This window comes from Macaca mulatta, chromosome 9, assembly GCF_049350105.2.
Source record: "Macaca mulatta isolate MMU2019108-1 chromosome 9, T2T-MMU8v2.0, whole genome shotgun sequence".
Taxonomy (NCBI): Eukaryota; Metazoa; Chordata; class Mammalia; order Primates; family Cercopithecidae; genus Macaca; species Macaca mulatta.
The window spans coordinates 69,900,072-69,925,684 of NC_133414.1; the positions used below are offsets into that span (position 1 = coordinate 69,900,072).

A 25,613-nucleotide genomic window follows, 5' to 3' on the forward strand; every position below is an offset into this window, starting at 1 on the left:
TGTACTCGGCTCTACCATTTGGTTTGTGAGTACACCCTATGACATCTGCACAACGATGCACTCACCTAATAGTGCATTTCTCAGAATGCATCCCCATTGTTAAATGATGCATACTGGACTTCGTGCATTTAAAAAAATGCCAGAACACTCCTTACTTAGTGCATAGACTTAATCAAATGTTGAATAAAAACAGAAACAAAAAGGAGACAATCCTACAATGAAAAGGAGACACTCATGTCTACCCTAGTGATTCCTTGTATGTGGAGGAGGTAAGTGGGGCATGGACAGTTCTAAAATATAATACGTATATACCCAACAACCACTGTGTTTTGCATTTCTTTATCAGTGAAAAACAAACATATCTGAAGTGTATAAACAGTTCCCTAGTACAGTTTATTTGAGAAGAAGAATCAAATATGTCAAAACTGACAAATACAAGAAAAGCATTCAGCTGGAGATAATTCACAGCATTTTATTCAAGTTAATCCATTTCATTCAATAATCTGCCGTATTGTTCCCAGCACCACTATTACTGTTATTATTTCTCTTTGAGGAAGATCAGGTATTAAGAAATCTGGTTTGAATTTCCATGATGCCTAACTCTATGGTCAAAAATCCTTTTCCTTACCAAAAAGCAACTTCTTAATCACCAGAAAAACACAAGGAAAGACTGAGATATATTTGCAAACATTTATCTCCATTAGAGACAATTCATAGTTCATAATCTTTCAGGCTTGTGCTTTACTTGGGGGTTCCATTTTGGGGAGGAGGTTGTTTCTCATAAATGTTTGTTTAATACAAATAACTTGCCCCACTGTACCACAGAAGGGAAATGAGGGCTAGTCCCCAGAGAGCACGCAGGCAGTCCTCCAGGGAAGAAGCCCTAACGGCTCCTAGTGGTGACAGAGTCATTCTGCCTCCCCAACCTGTGAGCAATAATAAAGTATAACTAAGTGAACAGGAGCGGTAGTAACTAGCCAGATAACCCATAGGCTAGAATCTCTAAACAGGAATGCTTGTGTGTTTTTGAATAAATCAGAGCTGGAAAGAGACACTTTTGGAGAAGTGATTGATAATAGAAAGGTATGAAAAAGATACAGGTTTCTCACCAAGGAACCCACAAAAAAGGTGGTATGAGTCAAAGGTAGACTTGGACTTTTCTTTTGGGATGAGGGTACCCCAAATGGGTTGTGCCATTTTCACATAAAAATTGGAATGATAATTGAACAGGTGAAAGTGAAATCAGTTTCCCTCCTTTGTTCAATAAACATGGTTAGAGCACCTGTGTGCAAGGTAGTGGGACAGGTGCTGAGGGGAAAGGTAAAGCTGTTTAAGCCGTGGCCCTGAGCTGAAGGAGCAATCTAGCAGTGCCATCAGACCCTGCACACTACGAAGCACAGTGTCCCAGGGGCCAGGTGGAGGGAAGGATCACTTCTGGCTGCAGCATCCGGGAAGGCACTCTGCAGTCTCGCCTCCAGGTTCTCAGCGTGCCTCTATGCCTGTGTGACCGCTCAGCCTGCCCCATTCCAGGCACTTGCTCATCTTCCTTATCTTTCTCTGTAGCGTGAGAAATGGAAGTTTGAGAGGATAGGATCCTACCTCACAGGTGTCTAATAAATGTGTGTGGAATTGACATATAGTGGAAGTGTCACTTTATCTTAGTGCAGCAAGGCGGAAAGAGCTTTGGGAAAGGAGAGGAAAGATGGTGGTTGTGAGGGTAAGGTGTTTTCATCAGAAGGCGGGAACAAGGGTATACAAATCAAAAAGTCAATTTAGTATGTGACTTAGCTCAGAGCACACAAGGGCGCCAACACAGCTAAAGACCTTAGGAAGGTAGCTGAAGTCCTCTGCCAAATAGGACTGAAAAGCTAAAATCTTTCTCTGTTTCTTAAGTAACAACTGGTCTATTCAAGCTCAACAAGAGCATATAGGAGAAAAAAATGACTAATGAGGGGGTCTTAAATAGCTCCGAAGGACAGACAGTTTCTAGAAAGTAGAAAGATCACTGAGTAACTACTGCACCTTCTCTAGCCCACAAAAAAAAAAAAAAAAAAAAAAAAAGGTGAGAATGAAAGTAAAAGTGTAGAACAAACTTTCAGACATCTTCAAGTTTACTTTTGGTGCTTCTGTTTGTAAGCAATCAAGATGGTGAGAGATGCTATCCCAAAGAAGAAAGTCTGTAGGAACCAGAGTAGCTGAGCCTGACCACTTGTGATGCCTTTATGCCTAAAAAAGAAAAAACAAAATTTAAACACCAGATGTTAATCTTACAGTTTCATGGGAGTTATTGTCTTCTATATAGTTTTTTTTGTTTTTGTTTTTGTTTTTTTTGAGGCGGAGTCTCGTTCTGTCACCCAGGAGTGCAGTGGCCAGATCTCAACTCACTGCAAACTCCGCTTCCCGGGTCTACGCCATTCTCCTGCCTCAGCCTCCCGAGTAGCTGGGACTACAGGTGCCCGCCACCTTGCCCAGCTAGTTTTTTGTATTTTTTTAGTAGAGATGGGGTTTCACCATGTTAGCCAGGCTGGTCTCGATCTCCTGACCTCGTGATCTGCCCGTCTCGGCCTCCCAAAGTGCTGGAATTACAGGCTTGAGCCACCGCGCCCGGCCTTTTCTATATAGTTTTTTTTTTTTTTTAAATTATACCTTCCACTACTTTCTTTGGATTTATTTTGCTTGCTTTTCTCTGGCTTCTTATCTTGGATGATTCGTTTATTTTTCATCTTTCTTGTTTTCTAATAAATGTATTTTGGATGGTACACTATTCCCTGAGAACTAGTCAGGCTACTGTCTAGGGCACAGTATTATAAGACTGTTTCTCATGTGATTCTGATGAGTGGATGGAGTAAAAAGCACTGGTATGGCTTCAGAGCAAATGTTTTGAAAATAGACCAGATATAAATCCTAGTGTGGCTACCTACCGGCTATGACCTGGGCAAATCACTCAGTATCTCTCAAAATCAGTTTTCTCATCTGAAAAACAGGAATAGCAGTAGCTATCTCACTGTGTGTTGAGATGATTTATGGGATAATACACACAACATGCTCAGGAAGGAGCCTGGCACACAGTCATGATAAACACCTGCTTATATCGTCATTCAAATTCAACTGCCTAAAACGAAGTGTAAAAAAAAGATGACCCAATGGAAGTGAATGTCTTGCTACAGTCTCATCTGTATATAAATAAGTCTCACTTGGATGACTTTTATTTAAAATAAACTTTAAAAACCATATATGTAAAAATGATATAATTTTCTATAGTAACAGATTAAAAGGGAAAGATCATACGAATATCTTAATAAATACAGAAGTGGCATTCGACAAATTTCAACATCCGTTCCTTTTCCATCGCCCCCCCCCCCACAGAGATGGGGTCTCACTCTGTCCCCTATAGTGGAGTGTACTGTACAATTATAGCTCACCGCAGCTTCAAACTCCTGGGCTAAAGCCATCCCCCTACCTTAGCCTCCCAAGTAGCTGGGATCATCACAGGCATGCACCACCATGCCTGGCTAGGTTTTTTGTTTGTTTATTTGCTTTTTGTAGGCACAGTGTCTTGCTTTGTTGCCCAGGCTGGTCTTGAACTCCTGGCTTCAACCAATTCTCCCGCCTCAGCCTCCCAAAGTGCTGGGATTACAGGTGTGAGCCACCTACGTCCACACCCAACATCCATTTTTAATAAAAGTTCTCAGCAAAGTTAGAAATACAATGGTACTTCCTAATTTTGATAGAAGAGATCTACAAAACTCTATAACAAACATGATGCAAAATGTTGAAAGTTCTCCTTTGAGGTCAAGAAGAAGGCACACTTCTAGTCAGCACTGCTGGAAGTTCTGGCCAGTAGAATAAGGGAAGAAACATAAATAAAAGGTAGACAGAATTGAAAGAAAGAAATAAAACTGTATTTCTGGACAGTTTTATACCTGAAAAATTGAAAATAATCTATAAACTTACAATTAATAAATGTATTTAGCAAGGTGCTGGGTATAAGGTCAATATAAAAAATTGACTATATTCATACAAACTACCACCAAACAGTTAGAAAATGAAAAAAAGTGAGCCAAGATCATGCCACTGAACTCCAGCCTGGGCAACAGAGCTAGACTCCATCTCAAAAAACAAAAACAACAACAACAAAAGTTGACCAGGTGTGGTGGCTCGGGCCTATAATTCCAGCACTTTGGGAGACCAGCACAGGTGGATTGCTTGAGCCCAGGAGTTTGACATCAGCCTAGGCAACATAGTGAGACCCCATCTTTTGTTTTGTTTTGTTTTGAGACGGAGTCTCGCTCTGTCGCCTAGGCTGGAGTGCAGTGGCACGATCTTGGCTCCCTGCAAGCTCTGGGGCCTCCCGGGTTCACGCCATTCTCCTGCCTCAGCCTCTGGGAGACCCCATCTTTTTTTTTTTTTTTTTTAAAGGCACTTATAATAACATCTCAAAGTAGAAGTAGCTGGAAATTAATGTAACAAAACCTCTTAAAATTATATATATATTAAAGGAGATCTAAATAAATGGAAACAGACCATTTCATCATTTAGAAGACTCAATAATAGAAATATTTGATGCTTTCCTGACCTTAAAGAAAAAAAAAGAAAAAAAAAACATAACGGAAATATGCCAATGTTCTCCAAATTCGTTCACATGGTCAATCCAATGAAAATCTCAACATCTTTACTTTTTGTTTTTGTAGCACAAGACAATGCATAGAATATGGAAAGGTGTAGGAAAAGGCAATCCTATTGAACAAGATGAGAGGACATGCTTTGTCAGATAACAATGATTATAAAACTGCTGCTATTAAGACAGTCTTGTGTTAGCCCAAGGATAAACAGGCCAATGGAACAGAATAGTGTTCAGGAACAGATCTATACATATAAGTATGTATGATATAAGTAGGGCACATCAGTGAAGACTGAATGTCTCAATAAATAGCTCTGGGATAACTGAGCATCCAGATGGAAAAGGTAAAGTTGGAAACTTCTCTCTTACAAAAAGTAAGCTCTAGGTAGACTGAAAATTTTAATGTGAAAGAAAAAAATTCTAAAACTGTTAGAAGATGCTGTAAACGAATATAACTTTAATATAAATAATAAAATTCACTACATTGATAAACTTCTGTTTATCAAAAGACCTAACAGAACAAAAAGACCATGAGAAAGGATATTTGCAAGATACCTAAAGGACAAAGTACTCAAGATCAGAAAAAACAAGGAGTGCCTATAAACAGGTAAGAAAAGCCAGCCCATTTGAAGAGTATTGGTGAGATTGTGGGGAAATGGGCACTATCATTTACTTATGTTAGAAGCATAAATTAGTCCCATAGTTTTGAAGGCAATATGGCAATACATATCATAATTTAAAGTATTCATTCATTTGTTTTATTCTTAGGCAGAGTCTTGCTCTGTCGCCCAGGCCAGAGTGCAGTCATGTGTTCTCGGCTCACTGCAACCTCTGCCTCCCAGATTCAAGTGATTCTCTTGCCTTAGCCTCCTGAATAGCTGGGATTACACCTGCTACCATGGCCTGCTAATTTTTTTTTTTTTTTTGCATTTTTAGTGGAGACAGGGTTTCACCATGTTGGCCAGGCTGGTCTCACACTTCTAATCTCAGGTGATTCACCAGCCTCAGCCTCCCAAAGTGCTGGAATTATAGGCGTGAGTCACCACGCCCAGCCAAAAGTATTCATTCTTTAATCTTCAAATTCCAGATCTTGGAATTTTTTCTAAGAGAACAAATACCAAAGTGGGACAAATGCATGCAATTCATGTTCATTGCTGTATTGCTTATAATAGTAAAAAAGTAGAGACTTAAAAGCCCATCAGAAGGGGGATTTTAAAAATACGTTAAGGCACATCTGTATAATAGAATGCTATGCACTATTATTAATGGATGGGTAGGTTTATATGTATAGACATAGACAAATAGGGATATGTTAGCCCAGTGCAGTGGCACACCTACAGTCCCAGCTACTTGGGAGGCTGAGGCAGGAGGATCACTTGAGCACAGGTGCTCAAGGTCAGACTGGGCAACACAGTAAGACCCATCTCTAAAAAAATAAAATAAAATTTAAAATAGGCACAGATGACCATGGAAACCAATTATAAAAGAGATGATAACTATATGTATATATAAAATTGGATTATAGGCGTCAGCTACCACGCCCAGCAACTATCAATTCTTTTGTTTTTTTTTTTTTGAGATGGAGTCTCACTCTGTTGACCAGGCTGGAGTGCAGTGGCATAATCTCGGCTCACTGCAACCTCCGCCTCCCAGGTTCAAGTGATTCTCCTGCCTCAGCCTCCTGAGTAGCTGAGACTACAGGCTCCCACCACCACGCCTGGCTAATTTTTGTATTTTAGTAGAGACAGGGTTTCACCACATTGGCCAGGCTGGTCTCAAACTCCTTACCTCGTGATCCACCTGCCTCGGCCTCCCAAAGCGCTGGGATTACAGGCGTGAGCCACCGCACCTGGCCAACTTTCAATTTTATTAGCTGAGTTTTTAGCACAACATTATTAACTTTTTTTTTTTTTTTTTGAGACGGAGTCTCGCTCTGTCGCCCAGGCTGGAGCCTAGTGGCCGGATCTCAGCTCACTGCAAGCTCCGCCTCCCGGGTTTACACCATTCTCCTGCCTCAGCCTCCCGAGTAGCTGGGACTACAGGCGCCCACCACCTCGCCCAGCTAGTTTTTTGTATTTTTTTTTTAGTAGAGACGGGGTTTCACCGTGTTAGCCAGGATGGTCTCGATCTCCTGACCTCATGATCCACCCGTCTCGGCCTCCCAAAGTGCTGGGATTACAGGCTTGAGCCACCGCGCCCGGCCGAACATTATTAACTTTTAAAAACAAACATGTTTGTTTTGAAATAGGCAAAACAACAAAAATATTTTGTTGTAGAAAGTAAATTTATATGATCCTGTAATGTGTAAGATACTTAGGAAAGAAAAATAAAGAAGAGTTGCCATCTTGGAAGAGCAGGCTCACTGAACAGCAGTGCTTGTTTCCTCCTCCTTCAGAGGGGTCACAGTTGGTGGCTAGGTAACCCGGAGAAGGGTTTTCCCGGGGTCTTCGTAACTTGTTCTCATTCACACACCTTTATCTGTATTCTTAGCTCATTTTGCCTATTTAAAAGACAAAACCCTTTTAAGAGTTTTCTTAATTTAATTCACATGTCCCTTAACGATTCCACCAAGACCCAGGCACATGTAAAAATATCTTTGTGAGTACATTTTTCCTGCCTTAGGAAAAAATGTTACCTCTGATACTTGAAAAATTTCACAATTTATCTGTTTTGGTCACTCGAGGCTGCCCTGTCACAGAGTACTTCCACTTGTCAAGAACTTCTGTTTCTCCATTGTAATAAAATCTACTGTACATATAAATTTTTGCAAAACCTGAAAAACCTTTCCAAGGGCTGCAGAGCCAACCGAGGTATGCAAGCAGCAAGAATCTAATTTCTGAACTAAGAGAATAAGCTATATATTCTTTTTTTTTTTTTTTTTTTTTGAGACTGAGTCTGGCTCTGTCGCCCAGGCTGGAGTGCAGTGGCCGGATCTCAGCTCACTGCAAGCTCCGCCTCCCGGGTTTATGCCATTCTCCTGCCTCAGCCTCCGGAGTAGCTGGGACCACAGGCGCCCGCCACCTCGCCTGGCTAGTTTTTTGTATTTTTTAGTAGAGACGGGGTTTCACCGTGTTAGCCAGGATGGTCTCGATCTCCTGACCTTGTGATCCGCCCGTCTCAGCCTCCCAAAGTGCTGGGATTACAGGCTTGAACCACTGCGCCCGGCATAAGTTATATATTCTGAATGGAAAACTCCAGACTGTAAAATGGTAACAATGAACATGAATGTTGGCCTCAAAGAGATTCTAATTTATTTATCCCTAAGGAAAAACGGTTCTATTTTTCTTGTTAAAATATTATTATGTAACAAGAACTACCAGCACCTTTCAAAGAAGAGTTGAACCTCACTTTGTAATCAAATAAATACAAGTTAAAATGGCTAGATACCCTTTTTAATCTACCAAAATAGCAAAGGGTTTTTGCCTCCCACCCCCCCCACCAAAAATGGTACTTTCTTTTTCTTTTTTTGTTTTGAGACAGAGTCTCACTTTGTCGCCCAGACTAAAGTGCAGTGGTGTGATCTCAGCTCACTGCAACCTCCGCCTCCCAGGTTCAAGCGATTTTCCTGCCTCAGCCTCCTGAGTAGCTGGGATAACAGCCATGTGCCACCATGTCCAGCTAATCTTTTTTTTTTTTTTTGTATTTTTAGTAGAGACAGGGTTTCAATCATGTTGGCCAGGCTGGTCTCAAACTCCTGACCTCAGATGATCCACCCGCCTCAGCCTCCCAGAGTGCTGAGATTACAGGTGGGAGCCACCATGCCCAGTCATCATCTCATAGTTCAAAAGGAGTATTTATTCTGATTTCTAGTGACTAATGATACATTCTAACATGTTAGACTATAAAGAAATGATTTCAAGAACATAATAATAGTGACCTAACCTCTATGCCTGTTCTCCCTCTGCCCTTCAAAAAAATTCTATATTAAATTTGAAGGCCGGGCACGGTGGCTCACATCTGTAATCCTAGCACTTTGGGAGGCGGAGGTGGGCAGATCACAAGGTCAAGAGATCAAGACCATCCTGGCCAACATGGTGAAACCCCGTCTCTACTAAAAGTACAAAAATTAGTTAGACTTGGTGGCAGGCACCTGTAATCTCAGCTAGTCGGGAGGCTGAGGCAGGAGAATCGCTTGAACCTGAGAGGTGGAGGTTGCAGTGAGTCGAGATCGCGCTACTGCACTCCGGCCTGGCAACAGAGTGAGACTCTGTCTCAAAAAAGAAAAAAATAAATAAACAAATAAAAATAAAAATTTGAGTATTTTGGTTTTCATCAGATACTCCAAATGCTAACAACAAAATAGGTGTCAGGCACTCCTACATTCCAAGTTGAGGGGCTGGACCGCACACTTCCAATCTGAGATTCCACTGGGACGCTGCAGAGGCCATTGGAAAGAGGTCCTAGTGGACTGTGGCATTTCCCACAAGTCAAGCCCAGAGAACGGCTTCAACAGAATCATTTGTAGAGCTTGACATGAGTCCTCTGGAATTTGGGGAAGGGTTTAATCTCTGATTCCAAAGAGTAAACATTGTTTGGCCTGCTTGCTGGGAGAGAAGGAAGCACTGCCACACTAAGAACTGCATGCACTTGCAGATTATCCCACTGGAGGGATATGGCAGTTGTTTACTGTGAGCCATACAGATCCTAAAGAAGGCACTGGACACGAGTAGTTTTAAAAGGGACCCTGTACCACAGGCCCACCTGAAAGATGGAAGTGATCTCAATAAAAGGGTAATTCTCCGCAGCAAACAGACTCTGAGGGTGAAACTGCAAGTGGCACTCTGGAGGAGGTATCTAAACGAATCATCAAGGAAACTGCAGAAGGGAGATCCAGGTGAGGAACAGTGTCTCAAAAATCTACCACATCCCCCCTAGAGAGAAAGAGCCAATACTGGATATGCAATACACACAGCACCCAGCTGCCTGATCACAAGGCGGCAGCTGTTATTTTTTTAATTTTTATTTTTTTTGAGACAGGGTCTTGCTCTGACACCCAGGCTGGAGTGCAGTGGCACGATCTCGGCTCACTGCAGCCTCTGCCTCCTGGCTTCAAGTGATTCTCGTGCCTCAGCCTCTTGAGCAGCTGGGACTGCAGGCACACACCACCATGCCTGGCTTTTAAAATATTTTTTTTTATTTTTAGTAGAGATGGGGTTTTGTCATATTGGCCAGGATGGTTTCAAACTCCTGGCCTCAAATGATCCGCCCACCTCGGCCTCCTAAAGTGCTGGGATTATAGGTGTGAGCCACTGCGCCCAGCCAGCAGCAGCTATTTAAGGCTGAGCCTCCTTCTCCCTAACTATTCCCACTATCCCAAGGGACTGCAAGCAGCGATTATTAGTGAATACAGGAGAAGGTGAAGTGCAAGAGAAGACATCAACTGTACCCTTCTCCCCATTGCAGGCTCCTGAGCCCCAGCTGGATGAGAACAGACATTTTGAATTAGAAGAAAGTTTATAGTTTTAACAAATAGACTGAGCTAGAATGGATAATATCAGATGGTGACTGGAAAGCCTATGATCTGCTTGAAATTCCATCCAGAGATACAGTTGGAAGGTGGGGAACAATCTACAAAACAAATTTACTTGGAGAGGGGTGAGAAAGAAATAATAAAGTTACTTTCTGCCCCTCTTCATAGAAAGTCTAGCTTGTGGCCGGGCACAATGGCTCATGCCTATAATCCCAGCACTTTGGGAGGCCGAGGCACGTGGATCACCTGAGAGGTCAGAGTTTGGGACTAGCATGGCCAACATGGTGAAACGCTGTCTCTACTAAAAATACAAAAATTATTGGCCGGGCGCGGTGGCTCAAGCCTGTAATCCCAGCACTTTGGGAGGCCGAGACGGGCGGATCACGAGGTCAGGAGATCGAGAGACCATCCCGGCTAACACGGTGAAACCCCGTCTCTACTAAAAAATACAAAAAAACTAGCCGGGCGAGGTGGCGGGCGCCTGTAGTCCCAGTTACTCGGGAGGCTGAGGCAGGAGAATGGCGTAAACCCGGGAGGCAGAGCTTGCAGTGAGCTGAGATCTGGCCACTGCACTCCAGCCTGGGTGACAGAGCAAGACTCCGTCTCAAAAAAAATAAAATAAAATAAAATAAAATAAAAATACAAAAATTAGCCGGGCATGGTGGTGGGCTTCTGTAATCCTAGCTACTGGGGAAGCCGAGGCAGGAGAATCGCTTGAACCCAGGATGCAGAGATTGCAGTGAGCCAAGATTGTGCCCCTGCACTCCAGCCTGGGTGACAAAGCAAGATTCTGTCTCAAAAAAAAAAAAAAAAAAAAAAAAAGGTCTAGCCTCTTTGTTTAATAAACAAGAAAACAGAGTAAGATAATTCTATTTAACATACTTAGCAGTCTCTGACATAGTAGTGCCCAATCAATATTGATTATTTTTATGATTGAAACATAGTAATAGTAATAGAGTATCTTATTTTCCACTTTTAGAATAGAAAAATAATAGAGGAGACAGTATATCTTGACCAGAAATTAATTCAATTAATATCTTGACCAGAAATTAATTGGAAAGCAATTTGGCATTTCTATAATAGTGTTTTTTCATTGTACCATACTTTCTGTATATACTTTAGTACAAATATAAAGATAATTTTTTCTAGTATTCTCATACAGTATTAAGCTACACTAGCATCTGCCGAGTGGGGTCTGGTTTGGGGGCTTTTAACTAGCACTGCATCCTAGAATTATCTGTGGAGCTTTTAAAAAGAACACATTCCTATCTCTGAGGCAAGACTTACCCAATCAGAATCTCTGGGTCTGGAAACCAGATGTGTGTATTTTGAAAAAGCTCCTCAGGTGGCTCAATTGTAAAACGAGGACTGTGAGTCATCGGCCTAGGTCAGTCACTTAGCTCTTCTATAAACTGGAAGCCAGGCTCCTAGTCTTTTGGTCTAGTTGGGGCTACCCAGAAAATTTGTTAAAAAATAACAAAAGTCGGCCGGGCGTGGTGGCTCACGCCTGTAATCCCAGCACTTTGGGAGGCTGAGGCAGGTGGATCTTGAGGTCAGGAGATCGAGACCATCCTGGCTAACACGGTGAAACCCCGTCTCTACTAAAAATACAAAAAATTAGCCGGGCGAGGTGGCAGGCGCTTGTAGTCCTGGCTACTCGGGAGGCTGAGGCAGGAGAATGGCGTGAACCTGGGAGGCGGAGCTTGCAGTGAGCCGAGATCCCGCCACTGCACTCCAGTCTGGGAGACACAGCGAGACTCTGTATCAAAAAAATAAAATAAAATAAAATAACAAAAGTCATCTGAATTAGATAACTAAGTAATTGGTTAACCAACATAAAATGAATGCATTCATCAAACATTTACTGGGTACTCCCTCTGCACCAGGCTCAGTATCAGGCATGGGGATTCTGCTCCACCCTGAGAATGTTCTCAGCCTACAAGTGTGTGAATTATTTAAATGTGGCTACTCTCAATTTATATTAGCTACTAAGAGAAAGGCAAGAAGCAGATACTTCAAAGACTTACTTGCACAATACTAAGGCATACAAGGACTCTCCCACATGAATCAGCCAGGCAAGCCAATAACTGAAACCAAAAAAAAAGTGAATATTTTTTAAGGTGATAGTTACCTGCTGATGAAATCTAACACAGCAATCTCAAAAAGAAAAGTGCCTTAATGTGAACTAACACTACTCTTAGATACCAAAAGGCAGCTGCAGGCCTACCAGGTCTCCCGTGAGACCACAGCTCCAGTGTCCACAATCCATTTGTGCAGCTCTCCTTACCCATTGTGCAGGAGGGTGTGATGGTGGTCCACCAAGTACTGAGTGAAGGGGCCCAGGGGCCCAAGGCTCTGATAAGGGATACTCTGAGGCCAGAAGACAACCCACTGAAAGAGAACCAGAGACACAGAATACCTATTAGGCCACTTAAAACCTGTTTGTTTTTTTGAGAAAGGCTGTGAAACGATACAAAAGTAACTACAGACCAAAGAAACTCTCAACAGTCATTTGGGCCTCCATTCTTGACTTCTATTTTCTTTCTTTTTCTTCTCTTTTCTTTTCTTTTTGACAGGGTCTCATGCCGCTGCTGGGGCTGGAGTGCAGTGGCATGATCATGACTCACTGCAGCCTCCACCATCTGGGCTCAATCCATCCTCCCACCTCAGCCTCCCAAGTAGTTGGGACTACACATGGGTGCCACCATACCTAGCTACTTTTAAAAATTGTATATAGAGATGGGGTCTCACTGTGTTGCTCAGGACGGTCTCCAACTCCAGGGCTCAAGCAATTCTCCCACCTTGGCCTCCCAAAGTGCTGGGATTACAGGCATGACCCACTGTGCCAGGATGACTTCTATTTTCTAAAAGCAACTCTACTGGGAGATTTATGCTGAGGCAAATATGTGGTTATCAGACTCAGTGCTCATGGTGGATGACTCCTAGTCTTTTATTCTTCCTTTTCTTCTTTTGTTTTCTTTGTAGAGAAGGGATCTCACTTTGTCACCCAGGCTGGAGTGTAGTGGCACGATCACGGCTCACTGCAGCCTCAACTTACCGGGCTCAAGTGATCCTCCCAACTCAGCTCCCCCAAGTAGCTGGGAATACAGGCATGGGCTACCACGACTGACTAATTTTTATTTATTTATTTATTTTTTAGACGGAGTTTCACTCTGTTGCTCAGGCTGGAGTGCAGTGGCACGATCTTGGCTCTCTGCAACCTCTGCCTCCCGGGTTCACGTGATTCTCCTGCTTCAGCCTCCAGAGTAGCTGGGACTACAGGTGCATGCCACCACGCCTGGCTAATTTTTGTATTTTTAGTACAGACGGAGTTTCACCATGTTGGCCAGGCTGGTCTCCAACTCCCGACGTCAGGTGATCTGCCCTCCTCAGCTTCCCAAAGTGCTGGGATTACAGGCGTGAACCACCGCCCACGGCTAATTTTTTTTTTTTTTGTAGAGATGAGGTTTTGCCATGTTGCCCAGGTTAGTCTCGAACTCCTGGACTCCTGGGCTCATGCAATCTGCCCACTTTGGCCTCCCGAAGTGCTGGGATTACAGAACCACCATGCCTGGCTGACTCCTATTAATACATTCCACCAAAACCATTATTTTATAAAAGATATTAGCAAAGTTTGAGTTTATGTGCTTTGGCTAGTGTCTTTACTGCAGAAACTGGCTCCAGCCAAACCTCTGTTTAATTTAGAATTCCTTTCTTGGCTTTCCCTTTTTGTACCTCTAAAACTGAGAATGATCCACTGCATTGAGATGGAAAATAAGTGAGATAAGGTTTGTGACATATTAATAGCAACTGCTTAATTACATAAATTTTTCGTAATCTTAACTTTTTCTCAGCCTCTGTATTGTAACTTCTGCCAGCTTAGACTTTTCTGAGAATGACTGCCAACAGTTTCAAAATGTATTGTCCCATTCAAATCTTTGTAAAGAGCAGTACTATCTCTTTCACGATGTTGTTTCACATCTGAAATTTAAATAATGCACAAATATCACTGCATCCTCCCAAACCAAGGGGAAGGGGAGCATCTGCCAGCTCCACAAGATCCCAATTTGAAGTCCCCAAAGCTTTCCTCCAACTATATTCTAACTAGTCACAGACACAAAATCGTAGAATAGAAATGCACCTTTGAAAACTTTCAATTCAACGCCTCCATTGTACACATGATGAAATCAGGACAGAGTCGGTCAGATTTGACAACAACAAGCAACACCGTGGACATAATCTCCCATTCCCAATCTCCAGGATCTACTGGTATATCCAAATAGCTTCGCCTTCCTTCAAAATTTTACCACCTTATCACTTGAGGTTAGAAGTTCGAGACTAGCCTGACCAACGTGGTGAAACCCCGTCTCCACTAAAAATACAAAAAATTAGCCGGGCGTGGTGTAATCCCAGCTACAGGTTGAGGCATGCGAATCACTTAAACCTGGGAGGCAGAGGTTGCAGCGAGCCGAGATCGCGCCACTGCACTCCAGCCTGGGTGACAGAGCCAGCCTCCGTCTCAAACAAAAAAAATCAAAATTACCACCTTAGCCCCCAACCTACTTTTCCACGCATCTTTCTCGTTATCCTTTAAACAGATTATTTCTCAGCCAAACAAACGTCGCTCTTTTTCTAGGTACAGCTTTCTTCTTGCTTCCACACCTATGTCACAACAGTGATATCCTCTTTATCCCCCCTTAACACTTAAATCCTACCCATCCGTTAGGTTTATCCTCGTTTTCCAAACAATTCCTATTGGCTCAAACGTTCTGCTTCGGAAGCCCTATTCTGACTTGGCAGGCCTATGGCAGTCGGTCAACTTACTTCCCGCTTCGTGAGAGGCTTAAGCTCGGAAAATCCGTTAGTAACCGTGCAGAGGTGAGGACCCAAAGACAGGAACACTGCAAAGCAGAAACCATCCTAACAGCCCACCAAACTTCCGCTTACATGAGTAACCTAGACAACCGTCAGAGGCGCGTGCGCACAGGCCTCGTTCCCACAGCGCCCCTCGCCCTACGAGGGCCCGGTGGGCCAAAACAGAAGCCCGCCCCGCCCTACGCCTCACCGCGAAGTACCCCAGCCCCAGGACTGTGACCAGAGAGGGCAAGGGTCTGGCTGGACGGAAATAGGCGGTAGCGGCATTGCTAGCCTCCGACTTCGCCATCCTCTTGAAAAACCCAGACACAGAGTTAACCGGGAGCTCTCCAGCCGTCCCCGCCCCCATATAAGAAAAGCCTGACTAGCCGGTTTCTCACGGCGCTGGGCGCCGGCCCAAGACCCTGGCGGACCGATATGCCTGCGTCTCATTCCGGAGTCTGGCGTTCCGAGCGCGCGGGAGTAGGGATTGTGCTTGCACGACTTCCCCCGGCTCCTCGCCTGTGGGCCTAGGTCCTGGGGTGAACCGAGCGCTTGCTCCCTCGCCAGACCGTAGCCCTCCAGCGGCTGCCCTTACTGTGTAGTAGCCAAAGCTGAGGGTGATGACTGTGAACCAGAACAGACTTCCTCGCTGAAAGTAGGCCGCCGCGCCTGCTGCCGGCGCCATGGTTGCAACACCTCCCCGGGAGCGCGCGTCTGGACTCCGTCCAGCGCGAGAGAGGAGGCAGGGCCGGGGCGGGCCCGCGCTCCTCCCGCCATCCCCGCAGGGAGAAGGTGGTGCGGTTTCGGAACTCTCTTGAGAGCGAGTCTCCCTGTCTGGCCCCAGTACAGGGGCCTTGGAATCCCACCTGGGCTCAGGTCTGGAGGGCTGGTCATCATCTTGTAGGGGAGACTCTCCTCTGTCACTTTTCTGGGTTTGAGATAAAGATGTTGGGGCCGGCGCGGTGATGTGTCCCTGTAATCTCAGCACGTTGGGAGGCTGAGGCGGAAGGATCGCTTGAGCCCCGGAGTTTGAGACCAGCCTGGGCACCACAGCGAGATTCTGTCTCGAATGAATGAATGAATGAGGTGTTTAAATAAATTCCAGCAATGAATGAATGAATGATATGTTGGAATAAATTCCAGCACTTTGGGAGGCCGACACTGGTGGATCACTTTAGGTCAGGAGTTTGAGACCGGCGTGGCCAACACGGTGAAATCCCGTCTCTACTAAAAACACAAAAAATTAGGTGGTAGCGGTGCCGTGCACCTATAGTCCCAGCCACTCCAGAGGCTGCACCTCCTCTTGAACCTGGGAGGTGAAGGTTGCAGTGGGCCGAGATCACGTCACTGCACTCCAGCCTGGGCAACAAGCAAGACCCTGTCTCCAAAAAAAAGAAAAGAAAAAAAAAAGAATAGATGGTGTTTTACTGAGAGTCTAAGTTTTGAGGTTTTCTGTGCTGTGCATGTTGAGAAATAATGCTGTCCTCATTAGTTAAGATGTTTGGAACTATACGGCACCATGGTTATGAGCAGGGACTGTGAAACAGGCTGCCTAGATTTAAGTCCTGGCTCTGTCTTGGCTTTTTGTGTAAGCTTAGTTTAATTAGCCCGGCTGTGTCTTAGTTTCTGTATCTGTAAAATGAGGATATGCCAGTTTCTGGAACCTCGAGGTTTTTAGGGTGGGTGAAATGAGTTGATATCTGTAAAGAAAGCACAGCAGTGTCTGGCCCACAGTGCTTTGTAAGTGTGGGTCAATATCAATACTGCTGAGCCTTTAGGATGTGTGCCAGGCCCTATGCGAACTGTTGTATCATCAATGAACTGTGGGAGGCATATGGAGCTGAAGTGTCTGATGAAACGTGAGAGAAAGACTATTTCACCTGGGCCTTAAAAATGGGTTACTGGGCCGGGCGCGGTGGCTCAAGCCTGTAATCCCAGCACTTTGGGAGGCCGAGACGGGCGGATCACAAGGTCAGGAGATCGAGACCATCCTGGCTAACACGGTGAAACACCGTCTCTACTAAAAACATACAAAAAACTAGCCGGGCGAGGTGGCGGGCGCCTGTAGTCCCAGCTACGTGGGAGGCTGAGGCAGGAGAATGGCGTGAACCTGGGAGGCGGAGCTTGCAGTGAGCTGAGATCCGGCCACTGCACTCTAGCCTGGGTGACAAAGCAAGACTCCGTCTCAAAAAAAAAAAAAAAAAAAGGGTTACTGACCGAGCGCGGTGGCTCACGCCTATAATCCTGGCACTTTTGGAGGCCAAAGATGGGTGGATCGCTCAGAAGTTTGAGACCACCCTGGGGAATATAGTGAAACCCCATCTCTACTAAAATACAAAAAATTAGCCGGGGGTGGTGGCGCGTGCCTGTAGTCCCAACTACTTGGGAGGCTGAGGCACGAGAATTGCTTGAGCCCTGGAGGCAGAGGTTGCAGTGAGCCAAGATCCGTCACTGCACTTCGGCTTGGGCTATAGAGTGAGACTCTCTTAAAAAAAAAAAAAAAAAAAAAAAGTTACTATACTATAGCTGGTATTTATTGAACACCTACTATGTTCAAGGCATTGTTCTAAGTACTATACAAGAATTAATTCATTTAATTCTTAAAACAATCCTAGGCAGTAAACTATTGTCCTTATTTCAAAGAAGAAGAAACAGCACAGGGTCCCGTCATGCCCAAGTAGGTGAGGAATACTGGAAACCAAGTGGCAGCTGAGCGTTCCAGTTCCAGAGAGGGCACTCTGAAACCAGCCAAGGTTCTCTTTCCTCATTTTTTACCTAAGTATCTTGGGATATAAAGTCTTAAAGAATGAATTTCAGAATATGTGAGGAAATCCGTTTCCCAGGTAGACCACAGTGCCCTTGAATATAAAGATTAACAGTAACAATTGCTGTTTTCTTAGTCCTTATCGTCCTTGATCACACTACCCTCTTTATTCTTCTCCTCCCTCTGAATAACTCGTTTTCTCAGCTTTTCTTTTATTTCTTCTCTCCTAGAATAAGTTTTGTTTATTATCTTCTTTGTGTTTTCAGTACCTTTCAGATTCAATTTTCACCTTCAGATGACTAAAACAATCTCTTCAGCCCTTACCTCTTCCCAGTTGGTCACCTTTACCAAGGATTACACCTCAAAGACAAGAAGTCCATTATCATTATCCACAGAGTCCATCCTCACCAAGGCTACCCTATGTTTTTTGGTTTTTTTTTTTTGAGACGGAGTTTTGCTCTTGTTGCCCAGGCTGGAGTGCAGTGTTGTGATCTTGGCTCACTGCAACCTCCGTCTCCCGGGTTCAAGTGATTCGCCTGCCTCAGCCTCCTGAGTAGCTTGGATTACAGGCGTGTGCCACCTTGCCTGGCTAATTGTAGAGACGGGTTTCACCATGTTGGCCAGGCTGGTCTTGAACTCCTGACCTGAGGTGATCTGCCCACCTTGGCCTCCCAAAGTGCTGGGATTACAGGCATGAGCCAACTCTCTTGGCCTACCCTGTCTATGTTCACAGCACTTTCCTTCTACCTTGTACCCAGATTCCTTGCTTTGACTTCCCCCATATCATACAAAGATTGCAGACTAATCAGCTGTCAAGAGTTCTACTGATTGGGTAATACAATATCTAATCCTTCTGGATTAAATCATGGTTTAATCCCCACTGTCTCAATGAGTCAGTCACTCCTTCCTATTTCCTGCCACTTCAGCCCACATGCAGTCCCTTTATTGAATCTGTCTGACAAATGACAGGATCTTTTTCAAGTACAGTTCTGATCAAGCCTTTACCATACCAAATTTTTTTTTTTTTTTTTTTTTTTGAGACGGAGTCTCACTCTATTGCTCAGATTGTAGTGCAGTAGTGCAGTCTCAACTCACTGCAACCTTGGCCTTCTGGGTTTAAGTGATTCTCCTGCCATACCCTCTCTAGTAGCTGGGACTACAGTCGAGCACCACCACGCCTGTCTAATTTTTTGTATTTTTAATAGAGATGGGGTTTCACTGTGTTGACCAGGCTGGTCTCAAACTCCTGACCTCAGGTTATCCGCCCGCCTTGGCTTCCCCAAGTGCTGGGATTACAGGTGTGAGCCACCATGCCCAGCCTACCCTACCAAAACTTTTCAAAAACTTCCTTAATTTTAGGCTACTGTTTTTCATTATTTCTATTTAGGTATTAAATCTGCAATGAGGGAGATATTGGAGAAATAATTCATGCTACAATAAATGTTGGAGAGGCAAAATGGCTTGGGTCAACAGACTACATGGAGCCAGGTTTTAGTTTCATGTCTTCTACAACCCTGCTTGAAGCCCAGCTTGTTACTTAGTGTCCTGTGTCTTCCAACTCCACACTTTTTTTTTTTAATAGAGACGGGGTTTCACTATGTTGCCCATGCAGATCTCAAACTCCCAGGCTTAAGTAATCCTTCCACCTCAGCCTCCCAAAGTGCTGGGATTATAGTTAGAGGCCGTACCTGGCCACCAACAGCACTAAACATCTTACTGTTAGCGCCTCACGCACAGATAAGGAATCCAGAAGACAGTGCCAGAAGATCTTTAATCAAATGTGAGTAGTTTATGTCAATTCATGAAGAACCTACAGTCCACTGGATGTTCAGAAGGGATTCCTTTCTTCATTAAAGTCACCCTTCACACATGGCAGGGGTGACTGAATTCTCTAATGTCCAGGCACCCTCCACTGCCATCCCATCTGAATCAGCAGAGAAATATCCCTGGACATTTTTTTCCCCTCTCTAGATGGATTAATGACCTACATATGAAAAACAATGAAGAAAGTCTGGGAGAATAGTTTTACAGCTTTTGAGAGAGGGGAAAGTAACCTTTTAGCATGTTATTAAAATTAAAAGCCATAGAAAGAAAGATTGAAAATTTAACTGCATCTAAACGAAAAGCTTCATTCATATGAATGACACCATAAATAAAGTTGAAAGACCTGGAAGAAGGAATTCTCCAATATATGTAATCGACAAATGATTAAAGGATATGAATTGGGCATCCTCAGAAGAGAAAACTTGAGGCCAAGAAAAATGAAAGGATGGTTCAATTTTAATGGCCCTATGGGATACGTAAAATAAAGCAAAAATAACATTGTTTTTCCCCATAAGCTTGACCTATTAGATATCCAGACACATTGTAAAGAGCTGTAATAATTTCAAAAATTTGGCATTTGACATGCAGAAATCAACAAATGGATCAATGAAAGAATAATGCAGACTCCAGACATGGATCTCGTATATACGTATCCAAGCGTTTATTTTATAATAAAGGTAGCATTTCATATTAAGGAAGGAATAATGGATTATTCAGCAAATTACTTTGTGGCAATTAGTTATCTATTCCAGAAAAAATATTTAAAATAATATTCCCCACTCCCAAACACACATACACAAGTAATGCAGTATTGAGAGATGCAGAGGTATTAATAAGTAGTCCTCCTTGGGGAGTTATGATGAGATGGCTATAGGATGGACATGTGCTGAGATACAGCAAAAACTCCCACACCCTCCCAGGATTATAGGATGGGGGAAGGGCGACCTAAACAAATTTACAGAAATATGAATAGAATATTGTGTGTCCAGGGAATTAGGAGAAGATTTTTGTTGCTAGAAAAAAACAACGTGAAGAAATTGAGTGAAGGAAGTTGAGGCTGCAAAGACGGAGTCCTGATCATGAATGGCATTTGTTATCAAACTGAGGGGTTTTGATTTGATCCCTTAGCCAAGGTGAGTCAGCGAAATTGTTTATTTAATTAATGTATTATTTGTAGACATGGGGTCTCTCTATGTTGCCCAGCTGGTCTTGAACTCCTGGACTCAAGTTATCCTCCTGCCTCAGCCTCACAAACTACTGGGACTACAGGTCAGGCTTGGGCCACCGTGCTGAGCTAACTATTATTATTATTATTATTATTATTATTATTATTATTATTATTAATAGAGATGGAGTCTCACTATGTAGCCCATGCTGGTTTTGAACTCCTGGGCTCAAGCTATCTTCCCACCTTGGCCTCCCAAAATGCTGGGATTACAGGCATGAGCCACCACGCCTGGTCTGTTTATTTTAATCAGTGGAGTGAAAATATCTGTGTACATTGAATGGAGGTAAAATTGGAAGCAAGGAAGGAGAAGAGGAAACATCATTGAAACAGTATAATGAGAATGGAGAAGGAAAATGCTACATTTTTTAGGTAGGGAAACCAAGGAATCATTCACTCAAATAGTCAAGAAATATTTCTGAAGACCGGCCGGGTGCAGTGGCTCACTCCTGTAACCCCAGGACTTTGGGAGGCTGAGGCGGGCGAATCATGAAGTCAAGAGATCGAGACCATCCTGGCCAAAATTGTGAAACCCTGTCTTTACCAAAAATACAAAAATTAGCACACCCAGCATAATTTTTATATTTTCTGTAGAGATGGGGTTTTGCCATGTTGCTCAGGCTGTACTCAAGCAATCCTCCTGCCTCAGTCTCCCAAACTGCTGGGATTACAGGCATGAGCCACTGCCCCTGGCCGGGAGAAGTATGTTTTTGTAAGCAAATTTACCTTTCTATCTAGGTTCTTCAAAATTTGGATTATAATTTTATTACAGTATAGTTATTTGGATAAGTTCAGTAAGTCTTTTGAAACAGAACAATTGAAGACACTCATTTTCTTACCAAGACTTTAACTAAAGTAGCTTTTTTTTTTTGAGACAGAGTCTTGCTCTGTCACCTGGGCTGGAGTGCAGTGGTGCAATCTCAGCTCAGCAACCACAACCTCTGCCTCCCGGATTCGAGCGATTCTCCTGCCTCAGCCTCCTGAGTAGCTGAGCTTACAGGTGTGCGCCACCATGCCTGAATAATTTTTGTATTTTTAGCAGAGACGGGGTTTTACCATATTGGCCAGGCTGGTCTCGAACTCCTGACCTCGCGATCCACCCACCTTGGCCTCCCAAAGTGCTGGGATTACAGGTGTGAAACAGTGTGCCCAAAGTAGCATATTTTTAAATAAATTTCCATCAAAGCGAACTTAAAAGGAGCCTATATGGCCAATCAATTGTTGCTGCATTTTATGCAAATAATCAGGCTAGTATAGGAAGCCTAAAACTTACTTTGCACACAAATTTGGTTGTACTATAAATTCTTAATAGAAAAAAGAGGCTGGATAAATTGTTTCAAAGGAAAAGTGTAACAGTTAATACTAGATTTCAGGCCTAACGCCTTGCTTTTTTGAGTTCAGACTGAATTATTATTTATTGGCTACAATAATCCTCTAGAGCATACCAGATGATAATTTTTCTTCATATTTTTAGCTGGTGTCCTAATAGAGTAAGTTTCTTTTTCTGTTCTGACACACAAATACTCTTTTGATTGTGAAACTGTCTCACGCATCCGTGTGAAGAGACCACCAAATAGGCTCTGTGTGAGTAATATGGCTGTTTATTTCACCTGGGTGCAGGCGGGCCGAGTCTGAAAAGAGAGTCAGCAAAGGATGGTGGGGTTATCGTTAGTTCTTATAGGTTTCGGGATAGGCGGTGGAGTTAGGAGCAGTGTTTTGCAGGCAGGGGGTGGATCTCACAAAGTACATTCTCAAGGGTGGGGAGAATTAATTACAAAGAACCTTTTTTTTTTTTTTTTTTTTTTGAGTTGGAGTCTCGCTCTGTCGCCCAGGCTGGAGTGCAGTGGCCGGATCTCAGCTCACTGCAAGCTCCGCCTCCCGGGTTTATGCCATTCTCCTGCCTCAGGCTCCGGAGTAGCTGGGACTACAGGCGCCTGCCACCTCGCCCAGCTAGTTTTTTTTTGTATTTTGTAGTAGAGACAGGGTTTCACCGTGTTAGCCAGGATGGTCTCGATCTCCTGACCTCGTGATCCACCCGTCTCGGCCTCCCAAAGTGCTGGGATTACAGGCTTGAGCCACCGCGCCCGGCCTGCCTTTTGGTTTTTTGTTTGTTGGCGTTTTACTTAAAATAATAATTTAAGAGGTAATGAATGCGTGTCCACATCCTTCCTATCTGGCCTAGAACAATTAATTGGCTATAAGTCTTTTGACCTTTTTTTTTTTTGAGACAGAGTTTCACTCTTGTTGCCCAGGCTGGAATGCAATGGCACAATCTCTGCCCACCGCAACCTCTGCCTCCTGAGTTCAAGCGATTCTCCTGCCTCAGCTTCCCAAGTAGTTGGGATTACAGGGATGCACCACCACACCCAGCTTATTTTGTATTTCAAGTAGAGACGGGGTTTCTCCATGTTGGTCAGGCTGGTGTTGAATTCCTGACCTCAGGTGATCTGCCCACCTCATCCTTCCAAAGTGCTGGGATTACAGGTGTGAGCCACCGCGCTTGTGCAGTCTTTTGACTCTTAAGGCCCTCAGCCATAGGAAGTCCCACCAAGGGACAGGATGGATGGGGGGCAGGCAGCCATGCCACCCTGGCAATGCTATGAGACAAAACAAAGATTTGATGGCAGCCGGCGCAGTGGCTCACGCCTGTAATCCCAGCACTTTGGGAGGCCGAGGCGAGCAGATCACCTGAGGTTGGGAGTTCAAGATCAGCCTGACCAACATGGAGAAACCCCGTCTCTACTAAAATACAAAATTAGCCAGGTGTGGTGGCACATGCCTGTAATCCCAGCTGCTCGGGAGGCTGAGGCAGGAGAATTGCTGGAACTCAGCAGATGAAAGTTGCGGTGAGCCAGAGATCGTGCCACTGCACTCCAGCCTGGGCAACAAGAGCGAAAAACTCCGTCTCAAAAAAAAAAAAAAAAAAAAAAAAAGATTTGATGGCCTTTGATGTTTCCCCTGGTAAATATTGGCCAGAAGGGGGAGACTGTAAACCAAAAATAAAATTCTAAGGCCCTCCAACCATCTGAATGTACTTCCTCCTCAGCCATGGCTCTTTTGAAATTTAACCTGAGAGACTGTTTCAGACCATGATGGGAAGTGGCAGTGAGACATGCCTCACTGTACATCTCTGCCATTAACATCAACACAGACTTTAAGTCTGATAAAAAACATTTTACAAGCTATTCTCTCTGAAACCTACTACCTAAGGCTTCCTCTGTAAATAAGAATGTGGGTCTCCACAATCCTTTGTCTTAACCTAGGCATTCCTTTCTGTTGATCCCAGGTTTTTAGATAAACTCAACCAATTGTTAACCAGGAAAATTTTAAATCTATCTATAAGCTGGAAGCGCCCCCCCTCCCCCCTCCCCCCCAGCCACCTGCAGCTTCAAATTGTCTCACCTTTCTGGACCAAACCAATGTATTTTCTTCTTTTTCTTTTTTCTTTTCTTTCTTTCTTTCTTTCTTTCTTTCTTTTTTTGACCAGAATCTTGCTCTGTTGCCCAGGTTGGAGTGCAGTGGCGCAATCTTGGCTCATTGCAACCTCTGCCTCCTGGGTTCAATCAATTCTCGTGCCTCAGCCTCCTGAGTAGCTGGGATCACAGACGCATGCCACCATGCCCAGCTAATTTTTGTATTTTTAGGAGAGACAGGGTTTCGCCATGTTGGCCAGGCTGGTCTTGAACTCTTGGTCTTTTTTTTTTTTTTTTTTTTGAGACGGAGTCTGGCTCTGTTGCCCAGGCTGGAGTGCAGTGGCCAGATCTCAGCTCACTGCAAGCCCTGCCTCCCGGGTTCACGCCATTCTCCTGCCTCAGCCTCCCGAGTAGCTGGGAGTACAGGCGCCCACCACCTCGCCCGGCTAATTTTTTTTTGTATTTTTAGTAGAGACGGGGTTTCACCGTGTTAGCCAGGATGGTCTCGATCTCCTGAACTCGTGAGTCGCCCGTCTCGGCCTCCCAAAGTGCTGGGATTACAGGCTTGAGCCACCGCGCCCGGCCGAACTCTTGGTCTTAAGCAAACCTCGGCCTCCCCAAAGTGCCAAGATTACAGACATAAGGCACAGCGCCTGGCCATATTTATTAAATATACTTGATTGAAATATCATGTCTCCCTAAAATGTATAAAACTAAGCTGCACCCCGACCACCTTGGGCATAAGTTCTCAGGACCTCCTCAGGGCTGTGTCACAGGCCATGGTCACTCATATGTGGCTCAGAATAAATCTCTTCAAATATTTTACAGAGTTTGACTCTTTTCGTCAACACAACTGTGAACAAGACAAATTCAGGTTGAGCATACTGTAGTTCATATGACAGACAACGGAATAATCAATAACGATTTACTAGAGGCAGCATAATAATATTTTAATACAGGTTTCTATTTTGCACTTACGAGATTCTGTATTCAAAGATTGCAAACAGAAATGTTCTCAGGGCATTGCATTAATGAATGAGGGGGCAGGGATAGTCCACCAGGGTGTTGTGGTAGAAGGGAGGAGTCCAGGGTGTGTTTGGCCTTCCTAAAAATCTTCAAATAATGATAGTGATGATAATTAGGTTTTGTGCAGAAATCTGACCTATATGACACTTTTTAAAAATATATGTTTGGAAAGCGGTTAGCTTATTTACTGTTTTTAAGACAGAGTCCCACTCTGTTGCCCAGGCTGGCGTGGGAGTGGCATGATCTCAGCTCACTGCAACTTCTGTCTCCCAGGCTCAAGTGATTCCCGTGCCTCCATCTCCCGAATAGCTGGAATTACTGGCATGTGCCACTACGCCGGGCTAATTTTTGTATTTTGGGTAGATATGGGGTTTTGCCATGTTGGCCAGGCTGATCTCAAACTCCTGGTCTCA

At 44.0% G+C, this 25,613-nt stretch overlaps 1 protein-coding gene across 8 annotated transcripts; it reads right to left on the minus strand.

The window, feature by feature from the left end:
• Window positions 1-363: 363 nt before the first annotated feature.
• TMEM254 (transmembrane protein 254) lies at window positions 364-15,651 on the minus strand. Of its 8 annotated transcripts, none has more exons than XM_028853357.2 (5): window positions 15,157-15,318; window positions 12,379-12,482; window positions 12,119-12,178; window positions 2,922-2,973; window positions 364-2,226 (listed from the first exon to the last, which is right to left on the minus strand). In XM_028853357.2, the coding sequence occupies exons 1-4, from the start codon at window positions 15,313-15,315 to the stop codon at window positions 2,970-2,972; spliced, it is 327 nt and encodes a 108-aa protein (XP_028709190.1). In that variant the 5' UTR covers window positions 15,316-15,318; the 3' UTR covers window positions 364-2,226; window positions 2,922-2,969. The 8 variants fall into 8 exon arrangements, with proteins under 8 accessions (XP_028709190.1, XP_077801232.1, XP_015002618.1 ...); XM_028853358.2 differs by lacking the exon at window positions 15,157-15,318 and adding an exon at window positions 15,544-15,642 and having other exon boundaries at window positions 453-2,226; XM_077945106.1 differs by lacking the exons at window positions 2,922-2,973; window positions 15,157-15,318 and adding an exon at window positions 15,380-15,642.
• Between the last annotated feature and the right edge of the window lie 9,962 nt (window positions 15,652-25,613).